Raw genomic sequence first — 18751 nt, forward strand, 5'->3', positions numbered from 1 at the left:
GCATGGTAAAGGAGCAGATAATTGAACCCATTGAGTCGTATTTGTGGTTATTTCTGTTGGAGGTGGCCAGAAAAAAAGACGTCGGCTATGTCCAGACCTGAGAGGGTTGAATACTGACATTTGGGTGGACTAGGGATAGTGAGGCGTTTATCAAACCCTTTTAATTTACTAAAATGTTATCTTATGAAAAACCTTCACAAACTTGTCTGCCTCACATTTCTGAACCCTCACAGCACCTTGACTTAGTTACGACATGGTGAAAGGCTGATATAATGAGGCTTTGTTCTTTGCTAGCAGAATTAATTTAGTGTGCTATCTTGACCTAGTGGGACCACCCTTTATGTTGGGAAGCAGTTGCCCTGGTGGCTGTAAAGGCTAGGGGCGCAAAGGGAAGGGACGCTCTGAACTTTGTGTCTCATGTTGCTGTTGGGTTAGCGTTGTCACTGCTTTCTACTAATAGTGTTAACCAATTCACCGAAGTCATGAGTGATCCTATTCCTTGACAGATGTAAGTGCTTATAAAGTTATAAGGAGCAAAGAAAAGGCTCAACAGGCTTGCCCAGTATTCTCTTTTCTGTAGATTTTGACTTTCGGAGCATGCTGTCTTGATGGACAATAGTTTCCTTTCTAAGACTAATTCCTTTAGCAGTCTGTCATGGTTTTGGAGAGTTACGCAATCTGGTGTTCGTCTGACTTTTGAATTGTTCTTTAGGGATGGGTCCTATAGCCAATTCAGAAGTATCGGCCTCTATGATTAATGGTTTACAAGTTTCAGCCTGACGAGTGTAGGTGTGGAGAAGCCTCTAGTGACCAAACAAAACGGGCACCCTTCTTAAGCAGCTGAATTATACGAAAACATCATGTTGAAGAATGAATTTACTGTAAAAGTTAGCAAGTCCAACAAAACCCTGGATATCCTTCACTGACTTTGGGGAGGGCTAGTCGGGGACTGTACTAACTTTTCAGTGATTTATCTCAAATATTATTGTCCCTATGGTTCGGCCATGTGTTTTTAACCATAAGTCCAATCCAATCGTACAAACATTTCCTATGCACCTTACCGGAGTTTTCGTCTCTTGAACACAAGCGAAATCGGGCAGCAGCGCGCGGCCATCTTGTGATAATCTTATCACTTGACGCATCGCCCTGAGTGAAATGCCTTTGCGGCACTAAATCATATCCCCCGCCCCTGAGCCTGACAACACTAGACGCGTGCTGCCCATTTCACAACGCCAAAGCACGTCTCGTGTCAACATTCTCTGCGCTTCAGGTAATGACGTGTTGCCATGGAAATGGCAGGACGCCTCTTTCCTCAATAAGTATAAACAGACAAGCAGCAGATTTTCTATTCCATTCCTCTCACTGCATTTCTTTGAGTATTCTGTGACTCGTTTCTGTGCTCTGGTCAGCTACCTTCGTTGCTTGTAGCCCGTGTGAACAGATACCAGTACCATCGCTATAAATTATTTTCGTTTTATTTACCACACAATGTCAACAATAATGTCCTACCAGTACGAGCCCCAGTATTCCGAGGAGGAATTACTGGAAAGAGTAAGATGCGGGAACGATGGGGCTTTGGACGACAGTTGGGAGGACGATTCAACAGGTGATGAGCCTGGGCTTAGTCGCATGCACAGTGTTTCCACCTGGTGTACCTGCAATCGGTGCGCGCTAATGCCAACCGAGGAGGAGAACTGCTGCTGCCAAGAAAACTCTGGATGCTTGTCCTACATTTCGCAAGGCGAGCCACGGCCGCAATGCGTTACCGAGCTGCCAGACTTCAGGGCAGCCTGCCTCACACGGTCAGTGTTGAGGATTTTGATCGTGCTTATGCACGAACTTCGCGCAACAGTTCGCCCTCGTAATCAAAGTAACAAGTAAGTAAGTATGTATGTCAGTTAGGCCACTACTATTTCATGGTTGTCTCCTATATTCTCGTAACTTCCATATATCATTGTCCTATCAATTTAGTCTTGCAATTCTCTAGTAATAGTCATATAAAAGTCGTTCAATATTGTGCAGTGTCTAGTTAGCATTTGTTCTGGGAAAAATGCCATTGGATACAAGAATTGTCATTGACAACTAAGGTTTAATACACTTATCTTGGTCATTTAAAAACAGTTTGTATCTTTCTCTTTCACAGGTGGTACCGGCTGATGGCCTATCTTTCTTTTACACAGTGGCTTCATGGGAGGCTTGGACACCGCATTCAACGAGTAATACCTGTGTCGTTGGTGCCATTAGAGAAACTTTCCCCAGTGACAGCGGTCAGTACACGGGATTTTCCCTCGCTGTGTTGATCCTTTACAATGTGTAGTAGTTTTGTGCCATCAAAATAAGAAACAAAATAAAACACAACATATTTTTTATCAATGGTTGTTTCAGTTTTTAAGTGAATCAAGTGTGTCTCCATTCAGCAGAGTTCCGGTGCCTTGTCTGCACGCCCCAGGTCCATCCACCCCCCCTCCACTATCAAAGGCAGTTCGCACCAGTGGATGTGCACTGCCAAGGGGTGCTGTCAGGGGCGCGAACGGCCAAGGTGCCAAAGACCATGTACACTTCAAAGCTATTTTTCATGCAATGGCCATTGTGTACATAGCCTCCTCAGACCCTGTGCTCTAGGCAGGCTCCCCTTGAAGCAGGCTGCGCCCCTGCAATCCACATAATACCATGACATATACACATCATTCATTCACAAACGCACCCCTTTTTGTAACTCTTTATAAATCGCTTGATATTTATCATGAACATCTTTGAGCACTGCAAGTCAACTCGCGAACGTGCTAGCTGAGAACCCCGGTGACCGATGCTAATCTGCTTGTCGTCGTGCTATCTGTGAACTTCTGTGACTGCTTTGAGTCAACTCGTCAGTGTGCTACCTGTGAACATCTCCCTGTTCTCCTGCCACTGACCACTCTGCTTGCTGAATCTAACTGTTGGTCAAGGTAAGGGCATGTATCCTAATCATATCTCCTTTATTTGTAAATTTCTATCCATTTCGAAGTAACATACTCAGTAGTGCTATGTTCATTGGTCTCATTGCTATTGACTTGAGTTTCATTTGTTATGTTATCAATATATCAATTTTCATCAGTGTCTATTGGCATCGAATTGCATCCTTCGCTTACCGTGTCTATAATATAAGCATGTTTCCTTTTCATGCACGATAGTACATTCAAGGGACGAGTAACATGTTCTGATTTTCGTCACATCAATGAATTGTTGTCAAAGATATCCTATAATACAGCCGCCCACGCTGCACTGGTTTTGCTGTGGTGCCCAAAAGAAAGCTTGCATTGAACAATGTATGGTCTAATTCCTTCTTTCTCACGTTTTTATGCAAAATAAATTTCAAATAATGTTGACCTTTATTTTCCAGAATTTACAACAATTCCTGCATATTCAATTTTCGGTTGCCCTTCGAAGACCCATGACAAATCTGAAGGCACTACAATGCATGTATTCCCTAAGACTGTAGATCGAATAAGAGAATGGGTCAGATATTGCGGATATCCACTGGCAGAGCTTGAAAGTAGAGTAAAAAAAGTCTTGGAGGACAAGAGGGGTGATCGATGCTGCATCTGCAGCCTACACTTTACCCCGAATATGTTCAACACATCCTTGTACACAAAGAATCATCAACTGAGAACGACTCGAAAATTGCTCCCAAACGCTATTCCGACTTTATTCGTACACATGCCGCCATAGGTGAGTCACGCTTCCGGATTTAGCTTTAGGCCTTGCTGTAGTGTGCAGGTAAGCAAATGGATTGATGTGTATTTTAGGTGTAAATGTCACTTATAATACTTTCGATATTTATATGATTGTATAGCTTTTTAAATAATGACCATTTTGCTAAACATCAGTCCTTGTTTTTAGAACCCTCATTGAAAATTGATTTATGGGCACAGATAACTATGCTATATTATGCATTTACATAAGCATAGTTTTCCCGTATTCAGTCTCCTTAAATGCCATTTTTTTAATATTAGCATTTCCAAATCAAATAATACTTTCCTTTACAACTCCATGACTATCCACCGAATATGAAGCAACAAGATTCAACAGCCATGTCTTGCCTGGAGTCATCAACCACTTCGAGCGCGTATCAGGTAATCTTACTTAGCTATTCTGTTCCAGACTTGTTTTATGCATGGAATTTGAGATAATGTAATCATTTACGTATTGTGTAATTCTTTTACTGAATGTTTCATTTGTTGTTTGCTATTGACATGTACCTTTGTCGTCTTTCCAAAGTGTGTGTTCAATTTCCCACATTTTCATCCTTATTAATGCAAGTACTATGTTTCAGGGAGATGCTGAAGCGTCCACTACAATTACAACATCCCTTGTAGTTGTTCCGGAGCCAGAGGTATGGGTACTGACGGTTCCATCGAATGAGATAATCTGATCATATTTAGATATCGTGTAATTCTTTTACACAATGGTTCATTTGTGGTTTGCTATTTATATGTACCTTTGTCGTCTTTCCAAAGTGTGTGTTCAATTTCCAATATTTTCATCCTTATTAATGCAAGTACTGTGTTTCAGGGAGATGCTGAAGCGTCCAGTAAAATTACAACATCCCTTGTAGTTGGTCCAGATGTATGGGTACTGACAGTTACATCGAACGAGATAATCTGATCATATTTACATATCGTGTAATTGTTTCACTCGTGGTTTGCTTTTGATATGTACCTTTGTCGTCGTCCCAAAGTGTGTGTTCAGTTTCCAATATTTTAATCCATACTAATGCGAGTACTGTGTTTCAGGGAGTTGCTGGAGCGTCCTCTACAATTACATCATCCCTTGTAGTTCATCCGGAGCCAGACCTTATTGTTGATCTGGAGCCAGAGGTATGCGTACTGACAGTACCCTCTAATGAAAGAAAGTCGGTCTAATTTTATGTGTAATACAAATCACTTATAATGGATACTCTTTTCTAGGGATGTATACAAGATCTGTATATTGAACGGGAGGCAAGCGGATCCGAGTCGGTGCACCAGCTGATGGTGATGTTGGAGTAAAGAAGGTTTCAAAGAAAAGAAAGAAATATAAGGTTGGTTATATACAGTTTATATTTTTAGCAATTGTTTTGTGCTGAGGCCTTCATTATGTTTTTTTTGTTAATATAACTAATATAAATTGTACGATACTGTATGTTGGATTTACACTGAACATCCTTTTTCCTATCTGTCCTGTAGTTGCCCGATGGAGTACGGACTATGCAGACACAGACAGCGACACAAATGAGAGATACTGCTTGCCAAACTGTTTTCACCATGGAGGAACTATTAATTGAGGTGCAGCGTGTTCAGACTCGAGATGCCTTTGTCCAATAGCCAGAAGATGAATTTAATGTGACCGGCAAATCCAGAGAAGTGTTTTTAGACCATTGCTACAATGCGACTGCTTCGCCAGATGAAGATGAAACTGAATGCATAGAAGATAGTTCTACATTACTGCAGAGCACTTGACACAATCGACACCCAGCAAAAAAATGCCACCCAAAAAGCAGTCGACATTGATGTTTTCTCCTATCCATGGTCAAGTAACAGATGTTGAAATGACAGAGACTGAAGCATCAACACTATTGACCGACGAACTAGACAAAGATATCAGCTATAGTATGTCCAGTTTGGCTGATATGTCCACAACGGTTCAGTCCGAAACAACAGTTATGCAGGATGACAGTCTAATAAAAGAGGCCAAATACATAGTATTCGACAGCAGCTTGATGGATGGAATCTGTACATTCAGTGAGAGGGGAAGTATGTGGGAAGCCATTGGTGAATGTGACTCGTCTAACACAATGCAGTAACCTCAAAATACATGCCACCTGTCAAAAGTTACATAAAACATTTTCATGGTCTGCTCAACCGATGCTAGGGAAACTGCCAGCTAGCAATCTACTGTGTGCAGCAGCCTTACTTTTCAGTGGCTCTAGTTTCAGGAAGTTATCCAGTTTTTTTCAGTTTGTGGGACTCCATTTCATTTCTAAAACGCAGTACTACAAATACCAACGTGATTATCTATTCCCTGCAATTAGTGAAGGTTGGAACATTGAACAATTGTCTATTCAAAGTACATTCTCTGACAAACGGTTCAGGCTAGCCGACGATGGATAGTGTGACAGCCCCGGATTTTCTGCGAAGTACTGCACATACCACTTCCAGGACATGGAAAGTAAGAAAATTGTAAGTTTGGTGGTTGTGCAGGTGCCTGAATATAAATCCTCAGTAGCCATGGAGAAACTTGGTTTTATAAAATCACTGGACACGGATAGACACCTTTCAATAGCCAAGACAATGAGAGAGTAGTTTCCAAATATTAAACATCAATTTGATATATGGCATGTTGCCAAATCAATCAATCAAAAAAATATCGGCTGCAGGGGAAAAAAAAGGTTTGGAAAGTATTTCGCAGTCGTCCCAGTCTTGCAGCAACCATCTTTGGCAGAGCTCCAAAACATGTGATGGGTCTGTGGAATTTCTACTGGAAAAATGGCAGTCACTAATGCACCACTGTTCCAACGTTCACCACTGGACAGAAAACCAACATTTCCACCAATGTGAACATCCCTTTGTCCCCAGAGCAGGCACGGAAGAAGAAGTGGTTGATTCCATCTTCACCTCCACACAAAGCCCTTGAGACGATTGTTTGATAAAACTCTATAAAGAGATCTGAAGGGACTCACAGAATTCTGTCACACAGGAGATTTGGAGGTGTCCCAAATATGTGCCTAAAGTAAAGGCCAAAGAGATTGCATTTCGGCATCGGAGGCATGAAATATGCGCTAATACCGCTAGTTATGTCCTATAACGAGAATGTAGGCCGTGAACAATCTAGGACTGCAGGAAACTTAGGGATGCTTTGCTACTCTATGGCCTTTACGAAAAGAAGCAAAAAATAGGTGGTCAAACCAGTATATGAGGAAATGGAATTCGATTTTGTTAAATATCTTATTATTAATGTCGTAGAGATGCATACTCATGGAATTGCACGCAAATCTGTTCAGAGCACACATACATTGCCACAAAACATTGCCAACGTGCCATGTCCACCCAAAGCAGAGCTTGTTGAACAGTTCAAATCCTGGTACAAATGATTACCATCTGTTTTTATTTTTGCCAAAAATGTTTTTATAAAGTGTCCAAAAAGTATGCAATTTTTCTTTTGAAACATATCCTCTTGGTCCTTTTTTAAAAAAAGAAATAGTACAATTATTACGATTGACATACAATGTAACGCTGCTTTCACATTTCACAGTTTAGTCGAGCTACTGTGGGACCTTCATTTATCGTGTTAGTGTTATAATGTAAGTTTCTCTTTAGAAGATTTTATACCAGAAGTAGTCCAAATAGGAATAGCTGACCGTTATTGCTGGGTTACATTGTACTTGTTTGGTCTGTGTGGCATATTGTGTACTTGTTCGGTCTGTGTGGCATATTGCAATGAAGTGCTAGTACAACCTTTGTGTGCTGGTCTTTCTACCAGGCACATGGGCAGTCCAGCATCGACATGCATGTAGACCACCACTCATTTCCCCCTGGTTCAAAGCTAATAAATCATTACATTGTGTATGCACCTCGAATTGTTGCCTCAGTTTATGCATTACGTTTAGAGCTGAACATACTCCATTGCACTATCCTCGGAAGCAAATAGCGGAGTTGATATTCCACGTTGTATTCTCTCGGTTCACATTGTGTCACCTCTGCACTAATAAATAAAATGATTAATTGTAATAAAGATCGGCTTCTGAGACCATTTCTATTTTTATGTTTTGCAAACGGGTACATCCTGCCATTCTGCGATTGTCAGCTATGCCAGACCCCAACCAATGGATTCTTCAACCGCCAGCTGCAGCTACATGTCAATCACTGGATTTGACTCTTTTTTTCTTTTTTTTTGGGACGATCGACAAGGGCCAATATGCCCTTACGCCATACCAGCGATTAGGAGCAACATGCCAACCTTTACGGTGGTCTAGTGCCAAGTTGATGCACCAGCCTTGCAAGTCACTGTGCGACCAAAGTGCTTCATTTACCAAAAACAAACACCCTGTGTACCAAAAAAGAACAGCGCGTGACTCACGATAAACATTTGCGGATCGAGAGCCAGGAAAAAAAGTTCCATTTTGATTGAATACGTCAGACGCTGAATGTTCTTGAAACATTTAATGTGAAATAAATGCACTTTACCAATTGTATAGTCTTGCTGTTTCCTTTTAAAGTACAGTTTCATATTCTGAATTGTGACACGCTGTGTTGTGAGACGGTGTGTTGTTTTCCGGGTTCTGCGTCAAGTCGCGTGGGTGACTGGGCGCGTTTGGCTACGCTGCCCAGTAATGTCACAGAGGGAGTCGGAGAATATTGATGATTTGGTGATGTCAGGCTCAGGGGCGGGGGGGATATGATTTAGTGCTGCAAAGGCAGTTCACCCAGGGCGATGCGGCAAGTGATAAGATTATCACAAGATGGCCACACCCTGCTGCCTGATTTCGCTTGTGTTCAAAAGACGAAAACTCCGGTAAAGTGCTTAGGAAAGGTTTGTACGATCGATCGACTTATGGTTAAAAACACATAGCCAGACCATATGGACAATAATATTTCTGACCGCACCATTCCTTTAAGCAATAGTTTGTTCCATTACACAAGACCACACTTCCTTGACATGGGCCTTTGTACCTAGAATATATCGGGGGTCTTCAAAGTACACAGCTTTGTAATGATGCAACAGATCGTGAATATGTTGTCCATAAACAATTGAAATTGAGCTGGTGCACTGCTCAGTCCAAACTGCATTGCACAATATTCGAAATGGCCATATGGTGTCCAAAAGGCCATCTTCCACTAGTATTCTGCCTTTTTTTTGGTCAAATTGTATACCACAGATAGATTTAATGTGTAGATGGTGGAATGACGCACGGCGTCCAGAATGTCCAGGGATCAACAGTAGGGTATATTTGTCCTTTATAGACACCTGATTCAAGCAGCAAGATTCTAGGCAGGGATGCAATTCCGCTGTACCCTTGGGTACGAAGGAGATGGAGACCCACCTGGTGACTTAGATTCAGCAATCAAGCCATGTTGTATGTTGGAGAGAGATTCATGTAGTACTCTTTTCTTGGGTTCCAACAAGAGGTACATCTTGCGTAAGGGTACTGTGGCACCAGGCATCGAAGCTATAGAACAATCTGGATACAGTGGGGAGGGGCGGTATGCATCCCTATTGTGGGTGAAGTCCTGGTACTGAGCCTGGATATAATTGAGGTTAGCCAAGGTTGATGGAGCAGAATCTGATTACAATGGTGGCTTGCTAGAGTTTAGCATTGATTCCAATGGCCTGGCAATGCACTGTTCCACGCAGAACTGTGATCCTAATGATACGTTTCTTGTAGACCAGTTAATGTATGACTTTTGTTGCCTAATCCATATTGGGGAAATATGTTGCCTTGATGAAGTCAAATACTGTTGTTTATGATTACCAGTAGGCATAGCGAATGTCAGAAATGTGTTCAATAACCACGACTAGTGATTGGGGATAATCACGGATCCACTCCACCGTTTGTACATTCCCCTCATCGTATGGTGTATTCTGTGTGTCATGGTCCATAATTGTATGTTATGTTAAAGGTTGTCCTAGAGCACACTGTTGCCACCTGCGTGGTCTCTTTGGCGCTCAGGCGGATCTGTAATTCAAGGAGGGCTGGGGGGTGTGGTTAGTAGGGTGGGGCTGGAAAAAGCGCAAGAGAGCTGTGATGTGCTATTGGCAGATTCATTTGGTATACACCGTTCACGGAGCATAGGTGTGATTTCCGGTTGGTGGCCTCCATGTGGTGTTGGGCGGGATTGTGTGTGGTTTGTTTCATTGTTGTGAAGTATGTGCGGTTTGTGGTGCTATAGAGGTATGGCTGCGTTTAGGCTCAGAGTTTGAGAAGTGTATGCAGAACAGTGAGTTTTTAGTGTGGTTTATTCGTGGCAGTACATTTCCTACCCCACTGTTCTAACTAAATGTGATCATATCCCTTTCACTGTCGATCATTCTAGAGTGTAGCAATTACCGCCCCCACAGGTTCCTCCAGGGGTAGTGTGTTCACTGTGCCCCATGGTCGGCACATGGGTTGCTTGGTTTCTGGATCCAGCCCTATTCCTTTGTGTGACAAGTTTCACACCCTTGGTGGTCCAATAAGTGGAACACATCTCGCTAGTCTGTTTCCACCTTTGGCCCTCTATCAGGATGGGTACACTTCAGGTCTCGAACTACGCTTCCCAGTCATATGCCTCTCTTCTCCCCTGCCGTCCACTCTAGTCTGGCCTACTCTCCACTCCTTTTCTGTTGTGTGTGTTTGCTTATGGTCTGTGGATGTTGTTCAGTCGTTTTCATCCTGGTCGGAGCTGAAGAGCCAGGTTTTGTGAAGTTTTCCGAATTTTAGATGGTCCTTCATAGTTCATAAGTTTTTTTTCCTTGTGTATGGTGTAGGTTCTTATTAGCGGATGTAGTTGCTGGATCCAAGATTTCTAGTTGGCTTGTAGGTGAATTTCATTTGTATGAATTTCTCTCCTTGGCTGTGGATTGCTCTGTTATGCACATTTTTATTCATTTTTTGAATGGGAGTCCATGCAGAAGCATGCAGCTTCCATAGGAGAGGGTGTGGCTGAATAATGCTTTTCGTATTGTTTCCAATATTGAACGACAGCTCGGAGGGCTCTTCCCTGGCTGCAGGTGCAAGAACAGCTTACATTTTGCATGCTTGCCATCACACAAATGCTTGTTTGCCCCACCTGTTTTGATCAATAGAATTCACAAAAGACAATTTTGCCCCGTCTATTGTGATCATCCAATGGTAAATATCTTGAAATTCTATTGACTAAATTGGCGAGAGCTGATTTCTTTCGCACCTTTTATATGGAACAAATTGCCAGTTACACTGAGACTTGAGACATCCCTGCAAGCTTTTAAGAAAGTGCTTTTTTAAAAAAAAAAGAAAATTACTTCATTTTATTTGTTTTCTGAAACTGTTTGTGGTTTTATCCGACTCGTCCTTTTATCTTGTTTTTTGTTTCAGTATGTACTTAATCTGGCTTACTTTTTATCATGTTTTTACTGTAGTGTAGAGAAGCAGCTGTGTGCCTCTGCAGGAGATCCTGCCCCGCTACCTCCCTTGTATTGGAGACATGAAATCATGCCGTGCCCAACACCCGCTCTAATACCAATACAGCAAGTGTTTGAAAGAAGATACCCATTGAGACAACCCTACCAAATGTACCCTCATCGTGATGATAGGCTGCAGGTGGAAAAACCTGAAGGAGTATGAAAAGAAGCTAACCAATTAATGACGTTGTAAGAAGTGTGCATGACGTCTTGAGATGCTGGCTAAAGATGATGTATAGATCTTGAAGAAACTAATGATGAAGAAAAGAATCAAGTTAGTTTCTCAATATAGAAAAGGAAGATTACACGTGCATGAAGTGCTGCAGAAAAACAACCATTCAAATAAATGTACAGTTGCTGAAACGCAAGATAGATTAAATCATCATAGAAGCTGGCTTTGAGTAGTGAATAGAATCAGGCAAAGCTGCCATTGTATGGAAACAGGACATTAGTATCAGGAATTTAGTAGGCCAGAACCTATGAAGCTGAAATAGAAAACTGTGTTGCAGTAAGAAGGATCGGCTTGTGAAGCTGAAGGGCGAGGCTGCGTGACCTAGAGTCAAGATTCAAGAAGCAAGGTCAGCTATCTGTTCCAAAAAAGAACTAGTATGCAGAGGATGAACCTTTTTGCATTAGGATAACAAGGTAGAACACAAAGGATGCCAAACTTTAATTCATTTGGAACATTTAAAATCTGCAAAATTTACCATATCGTGTTCTCCAATCAGTGAGCCAAGGATGGAAATAGAGCTTGAACATGAAGTCCCAGACACAATAGCGAGTGCCCTCACTCCCGTGCATTCCCAAAGACGAGGATATTCTGCAGGGCCAAGTACAAAGACAATTTCATGGCAGAAGGCATGGGCAATGAGAGATGTTGGGCTAATGGGGTGGTGAAGTCACTTCATGACCTACCTCCCTGCACATGGGTCTTGGCTGACGTTCTGCTAAGTGAACCGAATGTTCCAGACATGGCACAAACGTGCCAGCCAATTATATTACTCCATATAATGAAGGACCTTTATAGTTTGAAGACCAATGAGAAACTGTGTATCTAATGTTTCCAAAATGACATGATGGGTAGCCAATAACAATCCTAGCTCCTATAGAAAAGTATACTTGGATGTTTCCTCTAACCAATCCCAACCCTCGACAAGGTTTTTCATTATTGCTACATAGTATGACGTCACTCTGACACATTATTGGTATAAAAAGTATGTTTTTTGTGGAGATCGTTGAGAGACTGAGTGTACGTCCTTTGATGTTAGTTGTAACCTACCTGTTTTAGATAATTGTTAATAAAACAGTGCTTTGCAATCTTCCTGAGTTGGTTCTGTTTTTTGGATTCAGAATTACTCTGGTGTGATCCCATCCATTAAATATGCACGTGTTCCTAAAGGACCATAAAACCATAAGCTCATTAGCGTTCTTTTTTTTTCCTGGCCGGCAGGATAGCTCGGGGGCAACGTGCTTGCCTTGGAAGCAAGACGTTGCAGAATAACACAGCTTCGATCCCCGGGTCCACGCTTAGAAACCTCTGGGTATTAAGCGCGTTTATAAATAACCAATTACAATGGTTTGATACTGGTTTGATACTGGTTTGTTGTCTTTGTTTTACTTGTTTGTGCCATTTGTCTCATTTGTGCGGCCATTTGCCTGAGGGAATAGAAATAGCTATAGAAATACAATAAACGTGGACACAGCCACACACGTGCCATACTTCCTTTTGATTTGAGTTAATTCTGGCTAACTGCAGTTAGATGCTTGTACTAACTTACATGGGGGCTGAAATTCAGATTTTGTGAGCAAGAATTAAAACTAAGTCCTGGGTATTGGGTGTAGCTAGTAGGCAGCGACCCCTAGAGAACCCGGAGCTAGTACATAGCGTGCTGCAAATGTAACTTTTATGTGAGATGCAAACTTTAACTTTGTGTCCATTATACACAATTCGTGATGCTTTGAATCACTTCTAAATGCCACTAATGTGTCTTTATAGACATTCCCAACTACAGAACGTTAATGTCACATAGGTATGTTTACATGGCAGCATTTTGTCTCGGGAATCCAAAGTAGCTTTTGGTATCAAGCTAACCAGGTTCCCATGGCTAGGATCTGGAGCTAGATAGCTCCCAGCAATTTCAAACCCTGAACTTCTACTATATAAAAGCATGATATCCATACTTCCATAAGAAGGCAACATTGATTTTGTTGTTCTGATAGACTTCTTATTAGTAGGCTATTACAAAAGAAACTACTACTCTTCCGATCACACAATACTTCATTATGATATTCTCCTTCTAGGCGTTTAAGGTTTTCTTCAGGTAGAAAGAGTAAGTGTTATCAGAAGCCGTTTACTTTTTGTTGGCAAGGTAAGAATGAGAAGTCCTTTTTAGTTTTAAAAATCTTTTTATTGGTAGCTTTGTCTGCATGGTTTACTCTGCCGGGTTGGGGCTGTATTGATTGAAAAGTAAATTAAAGCCTATACTAGTTTAGGTGGAGCAATGGTATTAAAAGCTAAAGTTGTTGAGGATTCGGACTAGGGTGCACTGGCATGAGAAGAAATGTAATGGGCAGATCTGCATTCTTGTTTTGGTATACAATGCCATATGTGCAGACTGTCTTCTGCGTGGCACAAAAGGCTCCTATTATCAGGGCAAATGTAAAGAAAGCGACTGGACTGTAGAATGCACACTACGGTTCCACAGGATCCACAGTTTGTTCCTTCGAGCCATTGTTTGTACACTGCACATCTTCCCATGTGGCAATGTTTATCCTATGAAGATAGATGGTTAAATACATTATAGTTATTCCTACATCCATGAGTGTCGGACCGGTCTGATAATGGCCCAATAGCCCACCAGCCCTAGCCAGGTTAGCCGAATGCAATGACTGCTCTGGGCAGTTACCGGCCATGTCCGCCACCCAAGGAGGTAGTGTACGTTATTAGCTTTACGTGGCTCTTTTCACGGGGCACCAATATTTTTAAGGGACAAATGTTTGTCCTTTTAAAAATGCCTATAAACTTGAAATGGCTGCCCAAAACGAAGAAGGGGGGCATTGTCCCTTTTCGACATCTAGCATGGGCGATGGTGGTTCCATTTTCAGAGTCATTTTTTGTTTTATTCCTAGCAATTGATCAATGCGTTTTTTCACCTTTTGCAGAGGGACCTCTTGGCTCACCACCGCAAGGTCACCTCGAAGAGCTTGAGAACTTGGAGAAGACCTTTAACTTTCCACGTCAGGCCATGATGGTGCAGCTCCCAACGGCCCGTTGGCCTCTTGATCAGGAGTTGGAGGTTGACTGGCACCAGCCATCGCAGAACTGGCCGTATGCTGGGCAGAAAGGCCACGAGGTGCGCTACCTGGTGTTCAAAGACTTATGGGAAATGGGTTACTTCCTCACCAGCGGCAGCAAGTTCGGAGGAGATTTCCTTGTCTACCCAGGTATGTTGGGCACCACACACATTCCGCTTCTTCATTTGATTAATATGCAAAGGAGTTTTAAAGCATTCTTGCAGGCTTAAGGTCTTCTTACACAGCCTAGGTTCCAAGTGATAGAATTTGAGTGACATTTTTACTTGCTTTGTAGTAGACTTCACTGAGCATTATAAGACGATTGATGGAATACTAAAAATTCCACTCCTGTGTGGTGGTGTTTAGATTTTATTTCAAAATATTAAAAATCCTAAAACTGGCACAAACATGATTTGGAAGGGGTTTCATTAATAAAACCCTGCTACTGTATATCTGTGCTACATAAAATATTTTATCATTTGATAAAAATAGACTAATTTATTCCTATAACAAATATACATATACTTTGTTCTTTTGACATTTCCTCTGAATATGCATAGCCGTTTTTTCGGAATACGTAGCTAGCTGCTGGATGAGCAATCGGAACCTACAGTGCATAAACACATTTTGCTGATATAAAGCATTTATAACATGCCCATACACAAGGGTTTCAAGGCGCGACGAGGCAATGGATGGGAACAACGGGAGGACGGACAACGATCCTACTAGGCCAGGTGTCATTCAGATCGTGCATGTGCGTGGGAAGGGGGCAGGGACAGTGCAGTACATGGGAACAGATATAAACAATAAGGTGAGCAGTGCAGGTGTGACGCTGGCAGTGGAGGGACCTAGGCCCAAGATCAGAGGGTGTCCAGCTAGCCAGTGCAGTTCCATTTACAGCCAGGAGGTCAGCAGAGTAGAGGAAGAGAAAAGGCAGAGGCAAAGGGAAAGGTTTTGAGCTTCCGGTGATGGTTCTCAACTTTAAGGGAGGCTGTTCCAGAGGGAGGCACCAGCCGAAGAAAGAGATCTACCACTAACTTGTTGCTTGGAGAAGCGACTGACCCTGAGGGAGTTGGAGGCGGATGAGCGAAGAGCTTGAGAAGGAAGATACTTAGGAAGAGAGAGTTGAAGGTATTGAGGCCCCAGGCCCAAGAAGGCCTTGTGGACGATGCAGAGCGTTATGTACTTAATCCTTGCAGCCACTGGGAGCCAGTGCAGAGATTTCAGTCCTGGAGAGATACAATCCCTGGGCTTGAGGCCAAGGACAAGTCTTGCAGTCCTTTTCTGAATAAGTTGCAGCGGGCGTTGAGTAGAAGCAGACAGATTTCGAATGAGGCTGTTGCAATAGTCCAGCCTAGAGAGAACCAGAGCTCTGGAGACAGTGAGCTTCTGGGGGAAGGAGAGGAAAGGAAGAATACCTGTGAGGAGGTGCAGCTGGTAGTGTGACTTCTTAGAGACGTCAGAGATATGAGGAGAGAAGGAGAGTGTGGAGTCCAAGATGACTCTGAGGTGCTGCACAATGGTACATTGAGTTTGCGACATGGCTTCACATATAACATGGAAAAAGTCTATCCAGGCCTCGATCATGGAACTGTTTTTTATCAGAGTACGATGCGCCCTTCCTTTTTCCAACGACTGTCTCAATTTGAAGGGTAGGTTTCGGTTTCCCCAATGAATTCCCTCTGGAATTGGATTCACATTGGACCACTGCTCAGTGTGAATTGATGGGTTCACATTTGGTGGTGGGCTTGGGTGATTTGAAGATCCATGCCCTGTGAAGAGTGCCCATTAACCACATTGAAAGCATGGAGAATAACTTTGTCATGAAGTCATCTGCTGCATCATACCCTTATTGGAAAAGATTTTTCCCCGAAAAAGTGTGGGGGTTGATAAAACACTTAGAAATGGCTCTGATGAACGGAGAGAGGCAGATGAATTGTGGTGAACAATGCAACAGTAAGTGTGGAAAAAAGAGCAGATATTGATGTATGTGTGAGCTTTAACCAGAAACAAATGAGGCGGTCAGAGGGGCAATCTCAACCAGTTGGGGCTGGATAAATATGGCTCCAGTGCAGACAATGGAATCTATATATTATGAAACCAAAGCGGTCTGTGAAACATGTTACATGGGTGGATCAGTCCAGTCGGGACATGTAATGGAAGTAGTCAAATATGGACTCTAGTGGCACTGAATTTGGAAACTGAAGGTTTGCAAATTCCCGCTCTCCCATAAAGATACAACAAAATGTGAGTTGTGTGTTGCACCAGCATTTGTCCTTTGTGAGGAAGACCGTCTGTGGAGATGACGTTGCTCCTGGCCCATGGCATCTACGACCAGATGCGTGCACTGTATTCTTCTATGGTGGGTACGCGTCTAGTCTACCTGATGAACTCAAAAAAAGATATTGCTTTAAAAAAGATAGTTTGCTTAAATCTGGAGAGAATAATGTAAAGTAGTGTGGAAAGCAGGATTGCGAGAGTTGGTATAGGGGACACATAACTGGTTATGTAGAACTGCAGGAGTAGGTGTTTTCCCCCAAACCATAAATAGCATTAAACACGCATTGGCAATGCCAACAGTTTGGACTTTTGTGTCTGCCTGTGCAAACTCTGTGTTCCTACTCATACGTTTTTCTTTTTATCTGTACTCCAATGCAATAGTTGAGTTTACAGGTTTCGCAAGCAGCACTAATTATATCAAAGTTGGACTGTTCACCGGATCCTGCAACCACACACATCCCTTTTTTTGAGGGCACCCGGGCTGAGATGACGGGGGTCTCTGTTGAAATAAAGGCCTATTTCCCAATGCTATATATTTTTTTTTATACACTGGAATATGAGCAAACCAGAAGGACAGCATGGATGAGCGAAAGAGAGAAGAAGTACCAACTTGGGGATGGATTCGGGAAGGCATTTGCTAGGCACAGCTGTAGGGGTATAAATTGACCATTGATGGTGGTAGGTGCAAAATGGTGCGAGCTTCTGGGCCTCTAATACCTTTCACATGCCTAACGCTTATATACAATACAGAACTGTTGGCTTTGCCAATGTTTGTTGTTAACAGGACTTCAGTGAAGGACGCAAAGAGCGCTTACGAATCTAGTGGCTCATAATTTCACTGTGTATTGCCTGCAAAAGTAAGTTCTGAAAGCCTGCCATCATTTGTACATCATAAAACTGGTGTCAAAACACGACAAAATCAGCATTTAATTGATGAGCATCTTTATGGGACTGCTGCATTAGGCTGACTAAATCAATAAAGTTGATGACTTCTTGCTGGGACTTCCCATTCAGGTCCAACTTGCTGACATCAAACCTAACCGTGTCTGCTACCTGTCCTTCCACTCAGCACAGGCCATTGTCAGTGGGACAATAAATCTAAAAACCCAAACTAAAAATTGCAAGACACAGCCTGTTTACTGTTTTCCCCATAACATGTCATGATTGCAGGCAATGTGGAGACCTCCTCTTCTATTAACTACAATGGTTGCCATGCACAGTTGTCCACAGGCCAGCCCATGGGCGAAGCGCAGACATGAATGCCATGTGAATCACAGCTCATTGACTTTCCGCCCCGAAGCCTCCACGCCCGTTGCAACATCAGTTTTTGCCACGAGCACAAACCCTGCAACACCTAACACTTGAAAGAGGAAACGGGTGTGTTCTGGTTCCGCTCTTTTAAGTTTGCTCCTGGATCAGCCGAGAAAGTGAAATAAGTCACATTTTACTTCCCGGATTGAAGCGCTTCTGTACCTGATCCTTCTGTACTATGGTCCCAGGCGCTCCTGGTCTCACGGATACCGCTCCTTCTCTCCTCGTGCACCAGGCTGTGCTGAGACGGGTCCCTCGCCGTTTCGCTTCCAGGCGCTCCAATCCCCTCAACGTTTCGATTCCAGGCGCTCCTGGGAACCTTGCATTCATGCTGCCATTACTAAGATCCACAATATGTATGGCAGTCAGGTGAAATCAATCGGGAGAACAGTGCTTATGGAACAATGTGTAAGCTGCCTCTACCCGCAATCCAGGGCTTGTTTCTAGGTGTTTGCTTGAAAAGGCGAGCATCCAAGACTAGGATTTATTTATTTATTCATATTTTTAAAGCGCACGCTCAGCCCGTGGGCATCGTGGCGCTGTTACATATAAGCAATTGGCTGGTTACAGAAGGAAGGTTGTTAAAGTTTACAGGCATTTTGAGTTACGGTATATGTTTTAGAAATATACGTTTACAAGGCATTAGATTTACAGTAACATGTTTTAGTTACAAACTTAGCAGTGCAGACATCATGGCGTTTAAAAATCTGTC

General features: G+C 42.7%; 1 protein-coding gene across 2 annotated transcripts in view; it reads left to right on the forward strand.

Moving 5' to 3' along the window:
• Positions 1–18751, forward strand: part of TSEN34 (tRNA splicing endonuclease subunit 34) — a 229371-nt gene that overhangs the window by 168978 nt on the left and 41642 nt on the right. For both annotated transcript variants that reach the window (XM_069637307.1, XM_069637317.1), the window contains exon 4: positions 14317–14598. In XM_069637307.1, coding sequence (XP_069493408.1) covers positions 14317–14598 — 282 coding nt within the window. The remainder of the gene's footprint in view (positions 1–14316; positions 14599–18751) is intronic.

The sequence above is a fragment of the Ambystoma mexicanum genome, chromosome 1q (assembly GCF_040938575.1).
Source record: "Ambystoma mexicanum isolate Mex_15411 chromosome 1q, UKY_AmexF1_1, whole genome shotgun sequence".
NCBI lineage: Eukaryota > Metazoa > Chordata > Amphibia > Caudata > Ambystomatidae > Ambystoma > Ambystoma mexicanum.